Here is a 19,730-nt window from a genome sequence, read left to right as displayed (position 1 = left end):
CACACAGAGTGGGAGGTCGACATGGAAACATTCAGCCTTAAGGGGCTACAGTGCAGCCCATAGAGCCGCCATCTCACCCAAAAGCACCATTATGATTTCCTGAATTTATCGTACAGCTGCATATTGCTTCATGGGTTCCCAATAAAGAAAGACCAAATTGTTACTTTCCCTTTTACTTTTTGCCGCTTTCAATAATCCATTTTCATCATGCAACAAATAGAAGCTCCCCGTTAATCAGATTTCAGTCGTTAGGCCTGGGTGTGCAAAGGACATTGGCTTAGTACCCGTTCAGAACTAATTTCCACAACCAATTTCTACACCGGCTAATCAGATCACAGCGTTAGCGGAAAGCTGGGTTTGGCGGCATCTGCCGGGCGTCGGCCATTGTGGGGAAGCTGATTAGATTCACCACTGATTATGCCGGCCCACAAATGCCAGAGTAACGGCTGGCGGAGGTGCTAGTGCGTCTGCGGAATTGGATAGAACCGGAAATGATTCAAGTGATATTTGTTTGTTGTTATGAATTCGTTCATCATGTGCAGTGCGATTTCCTGCATTAAAAAAACAAGCATCCTTTCCAGAGTTGAAACGGCTGGATCAAAGACACAGATACGAGTCTATCTGATTTCTGTTCTTAGCAGCGATTTAGCTTTCCTTCAAGGAAACCATATTACTTATACCGGCACTTTAATCAATCAATTGTCATTTGCAGTGTGACCCATTTTGCCTGTACTGTTATATCAAATCATGTGATTTTTATTTCACGTATGGTCCCACACATCAAGGACATTTAAATCTCATCTATACACCTACCTATCTTCAAACTACTTATTGAGTACAGGAGAACCTGGAGCATGCAGTCATGACCAGTCTGGCCCGATAAACCCCATCCCACCCTTACACTCAGCCCACCCACCGCCCCTCTCCATTGCAGGGTGGGCAGAAGAGAGACTCACTATGTCATTTCATTGTAGGGCTGGATCCCCTTGAATTTCACTGCGCCGCGAACAGCCTTGTAATCCTCTGTCACTCTTCCTATTTTCATGTAACCCCACTCACGGTATCCTGCTGTGGAACTCTTCAAAGCATTTCACTTAGACGTTTCTCATTAAGACCCAGGATCAGCCTATGACCTCCCTCCCATTAAACAACACAGCTTAAGCCCTCGGATGATTTCCTGGCAAATTTCACTGTTTCTCAGCTGCTTATCAGGATCTAAGTTCCCCCACTGCTGCAATTACCTGAAAAGGAACAATATCTTGAAAAAGATTCATTCTGTGTGTCTTTTTCTGCTCCCTGTGACCCGTAGAATATTAGCAGAGTGTAATGGAGGCTACAGAAGACAGATGCGATTCATGCCATATTTTTTTTTTCGTCCCTGGAAGTCACACTTTGTTCCGTAGGATGTGTCGACTTTTCCTCGCATCTTATGTCATCTCTGACTCTCTGTTTTCCCAGGATAAAGTGCGAATGTTAACTGCACAGCTGCATCCTGTGCGACACATTGCTTTCTGCGCTGCCGCCTGCTGTTGCCAGTGCAAGGCTGCCAGAAAGCATCACAGGCGTGATCTTAGTGTGTAACGGATCGCACCTGCTTTTCCTGCTGGCTTGCTGGGATCCGAGGGAATGAGACCGAGACTCTGATCTCCGTGGAAGATTATTGCTGCTGTTTTAAAGGGCTTAAGACCAGCCCAGCTTCAGTTCTCAGTGTCAACGGCGAAGGGAAAATGCTTCGAGGAACCAGAGTTCCTCCCAAAAACAAACACAATAAACACCAAAAGATGCCTTCTTGCCACCCACCTGATTGACAATTAGTGCTGAAAATGAGATTCCTTTCATTCTATAATCTCTCTGGAATTCTGTGGCCCAGAAGTGTATAAAAATGCAAATTTTCCCACTTTTTGAATTAACCTCTTGTCTGTGCAGGTTTCGCCGCATAAGCCATCCATTTGACCTCTCCTGGATATGTTTGACATCATAACCTTCCATCCAGTCGGTTAATGAACTGGATGGGCTTGAGCTCAGGCAGTGATTTTCGAGAGGCGCACTTTAAATCTGGAAATATTGGTGCCCAAAGCAAATTTCACGAATTCCCCATTAGGCAGCCGATTCCCGCGGGATCCTTCGCAGTATCGATTGGCTGCGCTCACACTTAAGCAAATTCCAAGAGAGGCGACTTTCTCAACTGCCAGTAATTAAGGAGGGAGGACTGACAGTTTGAGGATAAATGGAGTACATCCAAATGATGAGCTAACTGTGTGCCGCTCCTGTTTGATTGAGAGATCCTTTATACCATCCATGTCTTGGTGATTTTTAGCTGAACCACTAATGCCTTTAACATTCCTTAATGTTTTTCTTTTCTATTCTTTTCTCTTTTGAGAGTGTGTATAGAAGAAATGTGATTGCACAGGTCTTCCAGATGGAAGGCCGGCCACTTCTGACTGTCTGACTTGGAGGCCTCAGAGATAATGCAATCTAGTTAACAGTTTTTCCTGCCGTCCGGTTTGGCTGCATGACAGGACACCGGTTATGTCTTTCTGATGGCGTCCATTAGATGATCCAAAAAGCATCGACTCAGCTGAAAACAACTGACCAAACTGTCCCCAGCATCTGGCTCCACCAGGTGCTGCTGCATGGCCCTGACTTGACTCTTGGTTCAGCCTCTAAACTGGTGTGCAGGCAAATGAGCTCCATCAAGCTCTGCTTCGTGTGTGGGTGTTGATGGATGAGAAACGTGAGAACTGTAATATCATCCGGTGAGAGATGTGAAAGAACTCAAAGAGTAAATTCCTTTAACTATCTCCTACAGGTTTTGTGGTTATACATTTGCCTAATGGAATATGATCACACAGCTGGTAGACTGAATATACTGTACAAGGAAATGTCTGTAGTCCCCGGACTGACAGTGGTAGCATGGAGTACAGTCCACATCCACTCTATTGCAGGACAAAGTTTGTCTTCAGGTTTAAACATAAAAACGGGGCCCGAAAAAACAAAGGGTGTAGGAGGAGCCGGTCAGGACGTTCTTTTTTTGACACGGTAATCTGCTCTCACAGGATTGGCTGAGCAAGTTTGGGTACCTCCCACCCCCAGACCCTGTAACAGGACAGCTGCAGACCAAGGAGGCTCTGACCAAAGCTATTAAAGCCATGCAGAAGTTTGGCGGTCTGGAGGAAACGGGGGTGTTGGGTCAGTATGTGTGCGTGTGTGTGTTTGTGTGTGTGTGGCATGTTTCTGTGTGTATGTCCACATATTCAATACAGACTATGAAAAAATACTGAAATCTGTATGTATATCTATATGCGTTTTTGTGGGTCAGATATAGATTACATTGTGGTGATCAAATGTCCCTACATGGGGAAATTCAATTTTATAAAAATCTGTGATTGCAATCAAAAAACTAAAAAGAGCCAAAAAACTTGTTTGATTATAATTGCTTAAGGTTAAGACTGGGTAGGGGCTAAGCTTGTCATTGTGCGGATCAGGGTTTTGCCCATAGAAATGAATGGACTGTATCCACAAAGATATGAGTGCAGGTCAGTGTACACATCTGAGTGTTTGTCTGTGTTTGTTTCATATTTTTTACTTGGTGTGTTTAGGGGGTTTTCTATATATTTTGCATATCCAGTTATACATGTTTATGTGAATGTTGGACTGTATTTTTGCTTGTCTTTCTTTATGACTCTATATCAATGAACATCTCATCTTCAGATGAAGAGACCCTGGTCCTGATGAAGACCCCGCGCTGCTCTCTACCTGACCTTTCGCAGTCAGAGTCACCTCTGAGGCGGAGGAGACGCACGCTACCTTCCCAGACCAAGTGGAGCAAGAGGCACCTGTCCTGGAGGTATCCTGGAGTGCAGTGCATTATGGGAGATCCCACTTCATATCCCTTCTTCACCACATGCCATAGCCGAAAGACGTTTGTTTGTCATAAACTTTCAAATAAACTGACAAGTACATCTGGATTTACATCTGGATTTCCCACCTTAAATTCCTGTTAAGGTGTCGACGGGTAGACAAAGCAGTGGAAAGGAAAATAGTTGAAAATCATCAAACTGTTGCTGTGCATCTGGGTGTCCAGAATGAAGCCTGGAATAGATTTTAGCATCATCGATTTTATATCAACTAATCAGATTCTGTTTTGGAAAAAGAAGAAGTTCCTTCTCTTTTGTCTTTTGTATTTATAAATGAAAGTCTGAGAGTCTAATAGCAGCCTGCTTCTGGAAGGCAGACAATTTTTGACCACCCAGGAAAATTTAATCCTGAGATATATTTCTCATATTGTCAGTGTGATGCTAGTTGTGTGTTTGACTCCCATCCCCACTTCTGCTGGTCCTCTAATAGATACTGTGACACATTGGGAGGAAGAGGCATATATGCATAAGTATCCCAGTGTACCTGTACTTGAACTGGTGCAAAAGGCAGATAATGAATCATTTAGTTTCAGTAACATGTACACAATCAGACAGATGCAAGCACACGGGCCCTCGGTGAAGGTCCTCACTGCAGTGTGTCCCGGCACAATATCAACAAGCAGAGATCTGAGAGGATCTTGCACAGCACATAGCAGATTCAGCTGGCGCAGAGCAAACAGGATCTTCTCAGAGCAGTCTGAGCCCCTCCTTTACGGCTACCAGAACTTGTCTTGTTGGGCCCCAGAGCACAGAATCTCGTTTCCTGTCAAAATATCTGTAATAGTTACAATTCTGTGAAAAAGTCCTACGCAGTCAAAGAAAATGGTTAAACCTATTTATCTGGGTAGTAAATGTGCATTTGCTAAAAAAAAAACCAACTATTTAACTTTAGAATATATGCAAATTATCAGTAACAATAAACTAACAAGAATTGAATCTGTCCTGAATTGAATTGCATGGTAGATGAACACCACTTCGGTTCCCAAGCCTCTGCTCAGAGGCACCATTCCACGTATTCCTTAAAAATTAATAAAGTTAATTTTGTTAAATAATTCTATGGGATATTGATTTGCCATATAATACCGTCATAGTGATTGAGTCAAAACAGCCACAGGTGTGTTGGATGGTCGCTGCGAACACTATACTGTATGCTGACTTCAGGAGACGTTTTGAAAGGACTAACATACTTTGACAGCATAATATCTTAGTTTCACAGCAACATGAAGACAATTTAAACATCATTTTCTTTGACTGCCTATGACTTTTGCACAGTACTGTATACCCCTGGGCAGAGAGAAAATGGGCCAAAGCTTAATTTTGTGTAATTAGGGTTTGGCCTATTTTTTTGCCCCTGAGTGCAAGTCTTGTTTCATCCATGATTTTTTGTCAGTCAAGAACAAAAACTTCACTTGGGTTTAAACCCTCCATTGTTCAGGTTTATGGACCTTCCCACAAAGAGGCTACTTAAAACAGAATAATGTCAACTGCAGTAATATTTAAATTAATATCAGAATCAAGAGTTACATAATTAGCCGTAATCAAGATTGCACAGTGATGCATGGAAACGCTTTGAAGTGACAATTTTGTATATGTTGGTTTCAGATGAGAACAGACGTATCATATGCCTAGTATATAACATTATCAAATATTCCCACTGGACACGGACTGCCTCTGCTTTGCTCTTTTAATCAATTCCACTGGAGTGCAATTCACCCCATTTATCGAATTTCAATCCAGAACAATTGGGAAAATGACAGCAGCCTGCGTTTGAAATATTTGTATTTCGGTACTTGCCCGGTTTTTCTCAGCAAGTGATAACCAGGTATAACTATGTTTGTCTCTGGAGCAGAAGATCTCAGTTTATTGTGTCTTCCTTAGTATTGCGATCCGCAGTATATGCAGATATTCATGACGGAATTGGCTATATACTAAAAATCCTCTGCTGTCCCCGGAAAAGTGGATCATCGCAAATTGGCAGAACACTGACACAAAGTAGCTCACTGTCTTTTCACTGTCATTTAAAGCTAGCCATCATAAAGATACCCTGGGGTTACAGTGAGTGCTTCTAATTTGTTTCTCCAGTGGCAGTCAAACGTTAGGAATCAGCCGTCAGCAATGATACAGTTAATAATTTTGAAAAATTGTTCGAAATGCAGAATACATTTAAACTAGAAAGGAGACAAGAAATGTGATGGAATAGACAGTTCTAACGCCAACTATGACAAGCTTAACCCCCACCCAGCCCTAACATTAATCATAAGTAACCAAACAAAATATGAGACTTTGCGCATTTTTAGTTTTCTGATTGCATTCACAGAACTGTGTGGGGACCTGAAAAATGGTCCCCACAATGTCAAAATAATAGGGTTCTAATACAACTCAATAACGATAAACTTGACAGATGCCACTCGGCTCTATGTCGCCTACTAGATGCCAGGAAATATTGTTTAACTGAGAGGTTAACACTAGAGGGAGGGAGTTAATCTTAACTATTTTAGGAAAACGTAGATGTTCAGTTCTAGATAATTGACTTTTCCCTCAATTATAATTCAGTTTAATGGCCAGGTCCCCCGGCACACGAAGTTCTCATTGCAACTTGGACTGATGATCTGCACACACCTCCTATGAATTGTGTGCCAATAACTGGCCAGTTCATGTTACTCTTCCACCTGTAGGCTGTGTAAAGTGTAAAGCGAACCTTTAAAAAGTTCCACTAAAACAGTAGATATCACTAGAGAGGGTGATCACAAATGACTCAACTCCTCAGGGCAGAAGCTCATATGCTGTATATTATTATTAGGAACATAGAATTGGATTGGAATTTACCCTTAAGTGTAGCACCGTACTTGGTATAATTACATACACTTCAATATATAGCAAAATATTCCCATATGATTTGGAGAGAACATTATAGATTAATTCCTAATGCATACTGTTACCCTACTCTAAGGTTGTATATTGAATTTATAAAAAGCTTTTGACTCTAAAGTCAAGTTTAGTGGACAGTGGTAGAAAGGCCCCGGAAATTGAATTTTCCTTATGTTTCTGTAACAGTCGGAAGCAGCCCTTGGCTCCCGAAGGGGAAAATGCTTGTAAGTGGCAGTCTGCTACCTCATAACTTCATTTGCGCTTGCAGACACAGGAGTACAAGACTGAATTCTATGTTTATTTAAAACATTTAGGCCACTTGCACCTTGGATAACTGTAGACTACGTGGCTTAGAGTTTCTTTGGTACCAGAATACTACTAACGTTTTAGAAAACAAGGCTGTGTTGCTTATCTTGTCTCTTTGTACCTGGGCTTCTCTCTTTCTTGACTCCCCATGCAGGATCCGCACTTTCCCCAAGGAGTCTCACCTGCTGGGGAGGGACACGGTGCGAGCCCTGATGTACTACGCCCTGAAGGTGTGGAGCGACATTGCGCCTCTCGACTTCCACGAGGTGGCGGGCAGCCAGGCAGACATACAGATCGACTTCACGAAGGCCGACCACAACGATGGGTACCCCTTCGATGGGCCCGGAGGCACTGTGGCGCACGCCTTCTACCCAGGGGAGCGTGTCACCGCTGGAGATGTTCACTTTGACAATGATGAGGCCTGGACTTTCAGGTCTCCAGGTGAGGACTTCAACATTGACAGAGTTTTGATCTACTTTTAATGTAGACGACTTTTAATGTAGACCAGGGTTGGACATAAATGATGGTCCGAGATGAGTATAACAGATGTTGGGCGAGGTGATTGGCCTGTCATTGGCCCATTTGGGCCAAATTGCAGACAGGATGTAGCATCTCGTAGGTAAGTCACTCAACTAGCTAATACGTGTTCGTGTGACTTTGCTTGAAATGACAGTAGGCACAAAACGTGACTGTAATATCATGTCAATCAGCCAGTCAAGCCTCATGATGCGGCCAAGCTATGCTACATTAACTATCTGCCATAAGGGAAGCTACGCTAGCTAGCTAGCTAATTTATGAGTGTTTAAAGTTTAGTGTCCGTTGCATTACAAATACAAAAATATGGAAGTACTTACAAGATCATACTCCCCGTATAGTGATTTATGGTGCTTGGCTGCTTTTGTTATTATCCATAATAACATGTTATCCAATTTCCAATCCTCACGTTCAAACTACAGAAAATGAGAGCAATCAGAGCTGCCACAGACATGCTTGGTACTCGACATTACTGCTGAGTGTCGAATGTATTGCATTGCTCTTTTGATGGTAGCTGTTTATTTCAAATCTCCTTTGCCACTTGAAAGCGCTGTTAACATGCGTTTACATGCACAAAATAACCAGACAAATGTATTAATTCATTAGACTTTATTTACATTCATTTGAATGAATTGATTCCTTCAGGAACCTGACTTTAAATGGCACGTTTTGAGAAAGTATTTTAGTCAGTGTCATGTTTCCTTTTTTCCAAGCATGTGACTGTAGGTCCAATTGAAGAAAACATTTCAGGTACCTTAGTACATCATTTACTACTCAAGTACAAACCATGAACAAATGTACATGAAATACATGAACCATTACCATTGATTAATGATGAACGAACATGGGATCCGTGCGTAACTAACTCTCAATTTCTGGTTAATTAATACATCATGAAAGAGTGTACTGCTACATTATCTGTTACCTTTCTTTACATACTGGCTGTAGAATCCGCAGTAAAGCACCATAGTAAACCTACGTCTGCGGAAGATAGACAGTCCAGATACAGATACAACAACCTATCCAAAGAGGCAGATTTAAATTAAAATACAAAATTCCAAGAAGAAAATTGTTTAGTTTATATGAATCTTTATATACGAGATATATACAAGATAGCAGTTTTATGGAAAAGTTATGGGAAAATGTTGCATTGGACACTGATAAACTAAAGAACATTTTTTTTTCACTACAATGATTTTTTTTTCCTTCAGTTTTGACCACCACCCCCCCCAAGGAAAATATACTCATGGCATTGATTGTGAAGATGCACTTCAATTGCTTCACAAACTTACTGATAAAAACAACTCGTTGACTGGCTGCTGTTTCCCTGTTTCCTCCTCCGAAAACAGAAAAAACGGAATTCCACGGAGCCTATAGACATTTTTTTATTTTTTTTTTAGTATTTATCGATTGGCCCGACAGTGTGAGCTCTGGAACCCAGACAGAACGAGCTCAGGAGAAAGGGCTCCGGTCTGGTCAATTTTCTACGCCGAGTCGTCCCCTGTGTGCAGGATAATAATTTGCCGGCTGCGCGTCAGCTGCTTCAGGGCTACTTTGTCAAACAGGGCTTTGGGGATGACGGGCCGCTGTGATTTACAGGGACACGTTTCCTGTCACATCTCACTCCGTTTTCCCGTGTTTTTACTAGAGAGGCCCCCACACCTCACTTTTTTATATCCACATGCAGATTTCTATTGTTCTTGACTGGATCTGAAACAATAAGGGAGTTTCAGCTTGTTTTGTTGAATGCCCGTTAATTGCAAGGCGTGTGATGAGCTGAGAGTGTTGTGTGTGTGTGTGTGTGTGTGTGTGTGTGTGTGCGTGTGCTTCAGCCAGTGGGTTGGAAAAATATGCCATTTCTTCCTTATAAGGATACAGTGTTTTGAGCACCTATTGGCATCTAATACACCCAACATAAAAAAGACATTTTCCTCTTCAAAGTGGTTTGCCAGGAAGAGTGACATGAGATGTATTTTTTAATCAAAGAGAGTCCGATGAATTCCCATAGTTGTCCATGAAGAGAATAGGGATGAATTTCTCTAACGTGACGTAACGCTATATTGTAAGGCACACTGAACATGAACACCAGTCATCATCATGCCACAATGTCTATACTGTTCCTGTCAAAGTGATTACTGGACTGTGGCACACTGGACAGAAAATCGCAGGAAGCCGGCACTGACAAAGAGCAGCCAGCATCTCACAGTGCATCTGAGTCCTCCGACATAATGAAACCGGTCACAAGCGGTGCACTCAAAATGATTCACAGTCAGAGTTATGTCTGTAGGTACGTCATCTTGACATATGAACAAGAGGAAGCCTTCAATACGAATCAGTTCCCTGGAAAAAGTCTGAGTAAAATTAACCAAACAGGATGTAAATGCAAAAAGTCAGGTTTGATTGGATAAGTGCTGAATTGCAAACATCTAGCTGCACAGTAACAATCAATAACCAAATGTGTTCCAGGCATTTTTTATCTGGTGCCTGTAACCAGCAGATCTCCTTGCTTCCTGCCTTTATAGTGATATTCTCTTTGGCTCCAAAAGTGTCACGATGAAGGAAGAAAGGTGCATGCAAAGGAGCAGAAGGAACAAACAGTTCATCTTAGCAATGAAGACAACAAGATTTCCCTGCATAATAGGGGAGGGCATCCTCCTGGCCATGATCCTTTTGTAAACAGGCACTAGGTATTGAGTTCACTGGAACACAGCCTTGCATAATTTATTATCAAGTTGTTGCATTGATGTTAAGCTGCCCCATAGCTTAGAGTCAGATGGTCTTTACACGGTTGTAAAATGCATTTTTTTTTCAGTGCCCAAAAGTTTACAAAGCTCATCACAAAATGTGTGTTAAGGGCATGGAGGGGTGGTACCATTCTGTACTCATCAGTTTATAAACTAATATCCCACAAGTTAACCAGATTATTTTTATATTTGTCCATGAAACAAAACAAAAATATTTCACTAAGTCTACTCTTCCTCTCCCAGACTCACACGGGATGGACCTGTTCGCGGTGGCCGTGCATGAGTTTGGACATGCCATCGGCCTGGTGCACACCTCTGCCATGGAGTCCATCATGCGGCCATACTACCAGGGTCCTGTGGGCGACCCGCTCAAGTACAGCCTCCCCTACGAGGATAAAGTCCGCGTCTGGCAACTCTACGGTGAGTGGACTTACTATCTGTAGTTTTGGCATTGTAGAAATTTCCGGATGTTTGATATTTTGTCTAACACCAAGTCTACGTTACATTATCAGTAAATGAATAGTAGCAGATGAAAGACTAATGCAGAAAAATGAAATTATTAAAAAAAAAAATTAACAAGAAAGATTTCTGAACCTGAATGATCCTTAGTGGCAGCAAGTGTAAGAAGCTCTCAGATTCATCAATATCCATATATCTGTTGAGGGTGGTGTGTTTTGAGTTTGGATGAAGTGTCTGGTAGAGGATTCTTATCATCGTAACACCAAAACCTTATTCTAGGGGTGCTGGAATAATGTCTGACACTCTCCTATGACTCCAACATTCACTCTGTGTCTATGTGTTTCACGGGAGCGCAAGATGGAATAAATGAAAACCTAGTGCTTCCTACAGTATATGTATTCTTGCTTAATGATTTTTATTGTAAAATCAATTGCATGAAAGTAATCAGAATACCAAAAATGTACAGGAACCTTAAGGAGGGAGTTTGCGCTGCCTTGAATCAATGTGCTACGCGTACTTATGTAGATGTAATGTAGGAGTTGTGGGTGCAGGTTTTGAGCTTCCATCAAGTGTGATTAAAGCTTACATATCTGCCAGTAGATGTGTGGCACGGCCTGTGATGCCATCCCCGTTCAGGCAGGAGGCCGCGGAGGTGGTGGCAGTGGGATGAGAGAAGTGGCATGCTGTCATACAGCACAGCTTGCTGGTGAACGGGCCGTCATTGACATCCTTGATTGTCTGATCTGGCTCTTGCTGAATAAATTCCATTGTACTAACATATGCGCCTGTTCTTCAGTTGATTGCTTGTGTGTCTGTTTCTGATTGTTTTGGTGTCTGCCTTTGATTGCTTTTGACAACAGTATTACAGACTCTATCCTAAATGCCTCTCATTGGTACATCTCAGAAACGTGGCTTTTATTGACAGCCAGTCTTCAGGATCTTGTTTGCTGCACGCTGGCATGCTCGTGCGGTTTAACAGAATCGGTTTGTCGTTCGCTGTGCCTTCTCGCAATAACCAGAGACCGTCCATAATATGCGTCGATGTATGAAATATTCCGAAAAATACTCATCCATTACAGGGAACAACTGGAGAGCTATTGGTGACCTGCCATTGATGCCAATTTAATAGAAAGAGTTGTCTTTATGGGATTCTTTGACAATTAGTTACAATTATGTTTTTCAGAGGTGCAAAAAGATTTTGCAGTGACTGATGAAATTGGGACCCCCCCCCCTCCTGTAAGAACAAACAGCAGTTGTTAAGCCATCCACTCTTGCTCTGGGGGCTCACATATATGTCTTCTATACGTACTGTGCATCATCTCAAGGAGGAAGAATCGGGCCGATATACAACTCTAATTAAGTCTGGCATGATTCCTCGGAGATTTAGTGACGCTGTGAACCTGAAGGGATTGCGCCTGTTGTCCAACACATTTTTTATGTCCTGCCTGGTGTGCACTCACGGAGAGCATTCGTGAACAGTGTCTCCAACGTTTGCTTTGTCTGTACCCATGAGTCACGGCACCTTCTCATTCTCAATTCTGTCTTTCCCCAGGCGTGAGAGATTCAGTGTCTCACACGGCTCAGCCAGACACCTCCCACGGTTCCGACCAGCCAGTGCTGCTGGATCTCCCTGAAAACAGGTCCACTATCTTGTGAGTTAGTGTCTTGCCACCAGACCCTCTGGGGCACTGGAGAGAGAGCCTGATTTCTGAACAGGTCGTCATTCAAGGTCAAGGAGTGACTCAACCATTGCCTTACTGTTGCTATAAATTTATCTCTGTACACTAGTGATGGCTAAGAAGATTCATGAACCAATTGTTGTATTTTCTAACACCCGTATGCTCGTTACTGAAAAAGGTCTCAATTCATGCCCCAGAAGAACCATCTAGTGGGGTCAAAAACTACAGAAAAAGTTTCACTTGGCCGTTATTACTGTACACTGATCACATACATGCACACACTTCCACCAGCCAGAACCGTGTAATGCACCTTTGCACCTAACACAGATACAGACACGCAAACATAAATACACTTGCAGCTCCTTGCTTATCAAGCAAGCAGCATTAAACTCACACCTTTTCCACCCAACTCTGCCCTTCTGCAGGCCTGATAGTGACATCCCGGACAGATGTAGCGCTCACTTTGACGCGGTAGCCCAGATTCGGGGAGAGGCCTTCTTCTTTAAAGGTAAATCTGTGGCAAAAGGCAGAGCAGCACTGGCATTGGCGGCTACTTCCTGCTTCTCATCTGCACGCTTTCACAGAGCTGCCTCAGGGTTTGCTATCCATAAAGCTGCCTCTTTGCTTTAATTAACAAGCTGGTAACTTGATACCGAGAGGAAAAAAATGTCAGAAAGCATTCTGGCTACATATTGGCTTTTGAGTAACTCTTGATTTATTAAAAGCCACCCCGCCCCACATTACCCACCCACAGACAAACAGGCCTATTCCCCATGGATACAGCAGTTATTGGTCCTGCTGGTTTGTTTTTAGCAATGATTCTCCTTCCAAACATCCCTCCCACCTCTGAACAACACTGCAGCTTCCACCTGACCTGTGGCTGAGCATACAGCTCCCAGTGAACCAGGATTTCACTGTGTTTACCCAGGAGATTTTATGTCCTTCTCTTGTTTACTTCTTGAGGCAGTATTAACGAAAGAAAAAAAATAAACACTTGGTAGTGAACAGTGCACTGTAGTGACTGGTAGTGAACGGTGCACTGTAGTGACTGGTAGTGAATGGTGCACTGTAGTGACTGGTAGTGAACGGTGCACTGTCTGCTTTCCACCGGTCTCCTAGGGAAGTACTTCTGGCGCTTGACGAGGGAGAAACATCTGGTGTCCCTGCGTCCAGCCCAGATCCACCGGTTCTGGAGGGGCCTGCCTACGACCCTGGACAGCGTAGACGCTGTGTACGAGAGGCCCAGGGACCACAAGATCGTCTTCTTTAAAGGTACTGGAAGGATTCAATGGATCTAGTACTTTCGGACAATGCGACAGGTTGAATATAAACCAGTTTCGCTAATTATTCAGGCAGTAATGGTTGTCTGTTAGCAGAGGCATAGCTAGAAATTCTATACCCAAAACTGTCACCTCACCCTCCTCCCCCCACCCCCACTGGCATAACCATAACATTCGTTGTGGGGGGGGGGAGGGGGAGGGTTCCGCACAGTAGAATTGGCCATTCATTGTTTCCCAAGAGTCTAACTTATAATTTGATGTATTATAGCAGTCGTCCCCCTGAATCTATTCATACCCTCCGATGCCCTTAACTGTTGTGAGCAACAAATGAAAGTAGTATTAAGTACCTCTTATTTGTTAGCTATAGGAGTATTCAGAAAAGTTCAACTTAATGGTCTTTGTTGTCGTGTCTTTTTGTTAAGTGTTCCTGTGTCTGTCTACTGACCCTTTACGCACACTCTCAGGGTTAAACTACTGGGTGTTCAAGGACAACAACGTGGAGGAGGGCTATCCCCGACCAATCAGTGACTTCGGCCTGCCCACGGAGGGTGTGGATGCCGCCTTCGTCTGGCCGCACAATGACAAGACCTACTTCTTCAAGGGTGACCAATATTGGCGCTATGACGACTACCTGCATCGGATGGACCTGGGCTACCCCAAGGACAGCATGCTGTGGAAGGGGATCCCAGCACAGCTGGACGACGCCACACGCTGGTCCGATGGTGAGGGACTTCAATGAGACGGACGAAAATGGAGCAGGACGGGCTTCCATTGCGTTACACAGCTCATGGCTATGATTTAAATAAAAATTCTCAGGATTAGACTAAGCCCAAAGAAGCATGTCAATGTCTGAGTTTATCAGTCTGGCTTCTTTATTTTGGTTGCTTCTTGTCTAGGTCAATACAGCAAAAATCAAACAAATCGACCAAATTGGGGGATTTTGCTGCAAAAAAACGTTTAGTTTCAGGCAAAAAGAACAACATGGGATCAAATCTAATTACATTTCCATGCTGCTTTCCCTTTGTACATTCAGATGGAGGCCTTCCTCAAAGCAAATGTGGGAGGGTTTGTTGTGATCATTCTGAAATAAGACAAGCAGACAGATGTACACAGGCATGGGCCCATGGGCTTGGGTTCACTGTTTGCTTACTCAGGAATCGGCCTGATTCTCAGCTCTTTTGTATTTTGGCAGGGACATCTAATCCTTTGAACACAAGTCATTTAATAAAGATGTCCAGCCCTTGCTGTGAGCTAATGGTCACGCTCAGCAGTTTTCAGCAGCTGTCGGATGTTAACCCGATGAGAAAGTGCACGGTTGTGCTGCAATAGGAGAAGTTCCTGTTCACTCACCCTCCCCCTCACCGCACCCCCGGTTGGACAGTTTCATCCAGCTGGTCTGAAAGCAGCCCCAGGACCTCATAGTGCCAGGGTCCAGCCACAAGCCGTTAAGCCTTCAAAAGCCACAGTCACCGTGGAAGGCAGTGTCGTAACTCCAGAGCTACCCAGGTTCTGGAGAACCAGTGGTCCATGAAAGGCCTGTGCATTTTGCTTCATAAAGAGTGGCTTAGCATTTTCATCACACTTAGGAGGAGGGAGAGAGGGGCAAATACAGGCTTTGATAAGCTGTCACAATGTTCCCATTTTTATACCGTAGACAAAACAATATATAAAAATGTGTGTGTGTGTGTGTGTGTAAGCATATATGGATGTGGAATACAGGAGTGCATTTCAAAGATAATTCGGAAACTGTAGTGGTTTCCAGATGAGTTCGTTCTACCCTCAGCCTAACCTCAGTCGCTTTGAAACAGCTTTTATTTCACTTTGTGAAGAATGTCATAATAGCAGGAGAGGAAATGTAACTCACATCAGTTGAAAGATAATGTGTATGTGCTGGTTTATAAACATCTGATGGTTTTTTCCTGTTGTAACTTCCTCCCCAGGAGCCTCCTACTTCTTCAAGGGGGCAGAGTTTTGGCGCGTGCGGGGCAGCGACATGGAGGTGGAGGCCGGCTACCCACAGCCCATCGGCAAAGACTGGCTGCTCTGTGCAGACATGCTGTCGGACTCTCCAGCCCCGGATGCCAACGGCACAGACACGCGTTTGCGTGGGCAGCACCGCGCCAGTCACGCGGGAAGCAACTACCAGGTGTGCTCCTGCACCTCCGACTCGGCCACTCCCCTCTGGCTCCGCCCATCCTTCTCCTTACTTGGACTACTGGTCTGCTTTTGGACTCTTCCAGTAGCCCTGTGTATAGACCTATGAAGCCTGGCGTTTAGATTCACACACCCGTGAACTCTCACACTTACCAGGACAGGAAATCTCAAGAAGAAGTACACTTCTGAAGGATCTTTTGATCACCTTTTTTTTTGTCCTCTTGAATTATTTCAGAAAAAAAATGACATTATATCCACAAACTAAAACTGAGGTTATTTCATATATTAATAAAATGCTGAATATTTATTTTTTTACCTTTAATTTAAGTTTTGGAGTGCGTTAGACACTGTTGTGGACAGTCAGTATATTTGCTAGTTGATGTCTTTCCAATCAGAATTTTCAATTGACAGATAATTTTATGTGGGCAAAAAAACGTCCTTTTCATCCTCTTCATCTTCATATGCAAGTTGGAAATAAAGTAAGAGAAAGGGGTTCTGGTTAGAAATGAATGTCATGAGAAAAGGCTTTAAGCCAAGTGTCCCAATCAGACGAAGGATATGAGACCTTAAAGTAGACTTAGCTGTGGAACGGAGACCTTGCAACGTGGCATCATTCATGCGTCTTGCAATACAAAAGAGGAAATTCTCTTCTTATTTTTTTTCCACATCAAAGGGTTCATGAGACAACAGTCACTTGGAAATCTCTGATTTCATAATCAGCGTACCAGTCTTGTGCCCTCCACCCATGACATCACTTACGTGGATTGATTATTCTCGTCTGGTGCCGGCCCCACACAGCATCTGCACCATGATGACGCCCCTCCGTCATCCAGCTCATCATTTACACTTCCTGCTCTGCTACTTGATTTGCTTAAATCAAACATTTTTTTTTTCAGAAATGCAACCCAGCTGTTACCTGACTGGTAATAGGAAATATGACATTTTTTGGGGGTTCCTTTTGGGTTTCCAGTCGCGATGTTACATTGTGCCGTTTGGGTAATAACTGTTGCTTTCTAACTAAAGATAGTGCTTGTAATATATCCCAGCACACAAAGGATCGTAATGTGAAAGGTTAATGAAAATGTATTAAATCCACTCAAAGCATCTCTGAGAAAAAAAGAAGTACAAATTTCTACATCTATATAGCTATATCTATATGGGTTTAAAAATTATATTATGAGCCAATTTTTCTAACATTTGTAGAAATATAATTCTAAGACATTAAGAAGGTGCCCATTGATTAAGGTTCTGTGAAACTACAGGGTTTTATACAGTAATGACATAATGACACAGAGAATCACAGACACATGATGCCACTCATTTAATGCTGTTTATATCAAGCACTTATGAATGTAAAAATGTATGTACTTTCCTTAAAAAAAAACAAAAAAACCTTCTTTATCCCTTACTCTTTTTTCATTCTGTGTACAACATTTTTCACACCAAAAGTACCACTGGGATATGACAAGGAAGGGTTAGCTGGAAGGCTGTTGGTCTTATGGTCTTATGAGTCTGCTCACCGTCAGAACCGCAAGTTCGATTGCTGTGTGTTTTCTCTGTGATTACCTGGGTCTCTTCTGGGTCTCCTCTGGGTCTCCTCCTACAATCCAAACACAATTTTTACGCAGTTCTTAGTGAGAGTGATGAAACGGCACCCTATCCATAACCAGGGCTAAATACTATGGTTAATTTTGACAGACATGATAAAAATGCCTTTTTTAAATCACAGACATGGTATTTAACAGTCTACGTTTTGCTTCTCAAACACAGATGACTCTGACTATGAACATGTATGTCCTTGTATGAACAGGTTGACCATCCCTGCCCAAAATACAAAGCCTCTAATTTTGCTTTAAACAGCACGACGCGCTTCTATGGAAATTCAGTTCATTCAGCAGCAACAGTTGATTCCAACTTTACATCGGAGTCCATATACTTTTTCAAGTTTTCTGTGAGAATCCACCATTGCCACTTCAAGCACACTGTAGCTCCAGTGATATCATAACTATGGGTGAGTCAACTCATTTCCACAAAGATTCTGAGCTCCCTCCAAACCTACCATCTACATATGAGATGGTTCCCCCAACCCAGCCTCTTCACCTCCAATCAATTGGCACCTCACGGAGATCAGCAACTGGGAGCAGATGTCAATGGCAAAGGTTTGATTTTACAGTGACATCGGTAGGGACCAAATCAGCCCCAACCACCCTAAACACACATTGTAGTCCCACGGTGTCGGTAGGCACATCTCTACCATCCACACTGAAATCTACTCCCTTGGCTGACATCCACAGTTGTATTCCTCTTCACTTAACAGGTGACTGAAGCTTTGGTTCATTTTTCCCAGACTGTAGCGAGCTTTCCTTCAGGTACCAGGGTGATTTTTCTGCAGCCCTAGATGGCTCACTTGACCACCTCACACCTCACCTTTGCAAGTGTATGGAGTGAAGTGAACTACCTGGAGGATCTTTGTAACTTTTCTTCTGCATGTGGCATTGCCCTTACTAGCTCCATTGCCTGGGATAGACTCGAGGCCCTCATGTGACCTTGACCAAGATATGTCATTAGAAGGCAAACAGATGAATGGGTGGATGGATGGAGCGACAGACTTATTTTCTCAAACCACTTATGTAACCCTTACGATAATAAAGCTATGAATAGTCTGAGATCAAGCAGAGGTGGAAATTTCAAGTAATGAGAGTACAAATCCATACCAGTATTTTGTTTTTACCAACCAGTCAAGCATAAAGAGTCACAGTCACAGAGTACTGAACTGGTTGGTTGAAACAAAATCCTAGTCTGGATTTGTACTCTCTCGACCTGAAATCTCCACCTCTGAGATCAAGCAGGTAAAACCTGGTGTAGTCCACCAGGTTACAATGCCAATATTGACTTACTGAAAAGGCGGTGCCTCTACCTGGGATAACTCAAACCATTACTGGTGGTCAACGGCCCCTCCCAGGAAATCAAATAGATCTTATTCTGCAAACCCACATTTTGAAACCCAGAAAAGGCTGTGGTTATATTTAAAGAAAATATGAACAATCTGTTCATTTCAAATCATTCTCTTATAATGTGGAGTACCACTCTAAAATAACCACAATGTGCATATAATCTGGGATGTGAAAAAAGTAAACAAGACCAAAAGCTCATACACAATAATTGACACAGGCTCTTTTTGCTAAAATACAAGGCTAAATCTGCCCATATAAGCTAACCAAAAAAGAAAAAGTTCAAAATATGAGTAAACAAGGCAAATGAAAACATTCGCTGAAAATGGCTTTCATTTGCCCTGTTGAGATTTATTAAGAAAAAGAAAAAATATTTAGGCAAATTGATGCAAATTCCCTAGTGAGTGCATAGTTACATTACAGGTGCCTTTGGCAACGGACATCAACTCAATTTATTCTACAGCAGGAGAAGCAGTAGATGAAAACGGCCCACACTGTCCATTCATCTAAGAAGGTCCACAATATACAATCCACCACATCAACCTTACTTGTGTGAGACATGCATTAATGTAAACTGCACAATTTGTATTATTCTACACTGGCCTTAAACATACAAAACAAATCATTTCCAGGATTTCTTTTTCAAAGCAAACTGCCAGTCTTCTCCCTTTCCCTTCTTCCTATATTTCCTTTCCCCCTTTCTGGAACTCCCCCACCTCCCCATCTGACTTATGGGAAATGAAGTTTTTATTCATTGATTAATTGCAAAACAATGAAAGCACAGTCAACAAATCTTCCCACAAACAAAATAAACATACTAAACATGAAACAAATCTGA

At 42.7% G+C, this 19,730-nt stretch overlaps 1 protein-coding gene across 2 annotated transcripts in view; it reads left to right on the top strand.

The window, feature by feature from the left end:
• The window catches only part of LOC125726650 (matrix metalloproteinase-17-like), a 33,239-nt gene extending 15,894 nt beyond the window's left edge, over positions 1 to 17,345 (top strand). The window contains exons 2-10 of one of the 2 annotated variants that reach the window (XM_049002994.1): positions 3,057 to 3,189; positions 3,712 to 3,847; positions 7,246 to 7,532; positions 10,613 to 10,789; positions 12,381 to 12,480; positions 12,933 to 13,017; positions 13,620 to 13,779; positions 14,252 to 14,509; positions 15,728 to 17,345. In XM_049002994.1, the coding sequence (XP_048858951.1) occupies positions 3,057 to 3,189; positions 3,712 to 3,847; positions 7,246 to 7,532; positions 10,613 to 10,789; positions 12,381 to 12,480; positions 12,933 to 13,017; positions 13,620 to 13,779; positions 14,252 to 14,509; positions 15,728 to 16,050 (1,659 nt within the window). In that variant the 3' untranslated portion in view covers positions 16,051 to 17,345. The remainder of the gene's footprint in view (positions 1 to 3,056; positions 3,190 to 3,711; positions 3,848 to 7,245; positions 7,533 to 10,612; positions 10,790 to 12,380; positions 12,481 to 12,932; positions 13,018 to 13,619; positions 13,780 to 14,251; positions 14,510 to 15,727) is intronic. The other variant, XM_049003002.1, reaches the window with a different exon arrangement.
• The last annotated feature ends 2,385 nt before the right edge of the window (positions 17,346 to 19,730 follow it).

This window comes from Brienomyrus brachyistius, chromosome 2 (assembly GCF_023856365.1).
Source record: "Brienomyrus brachyistius isolate T26 chromosome 2, BBRACH_0.4, whole genome shotgun sequence".
Classification (NCBI taxonomy): Eukaryota; Metazoa; Chordata; class Actinopteri; order Osteoglossiformes; family Mormyridae; genus Brienomyrus; species Brienomyrus brachyistius.
The sequence above is the reverse complement of the archived record's forward strand: the minus strand, read 5'-3'. Positions and strand labels throughout refer to the sequence as shown.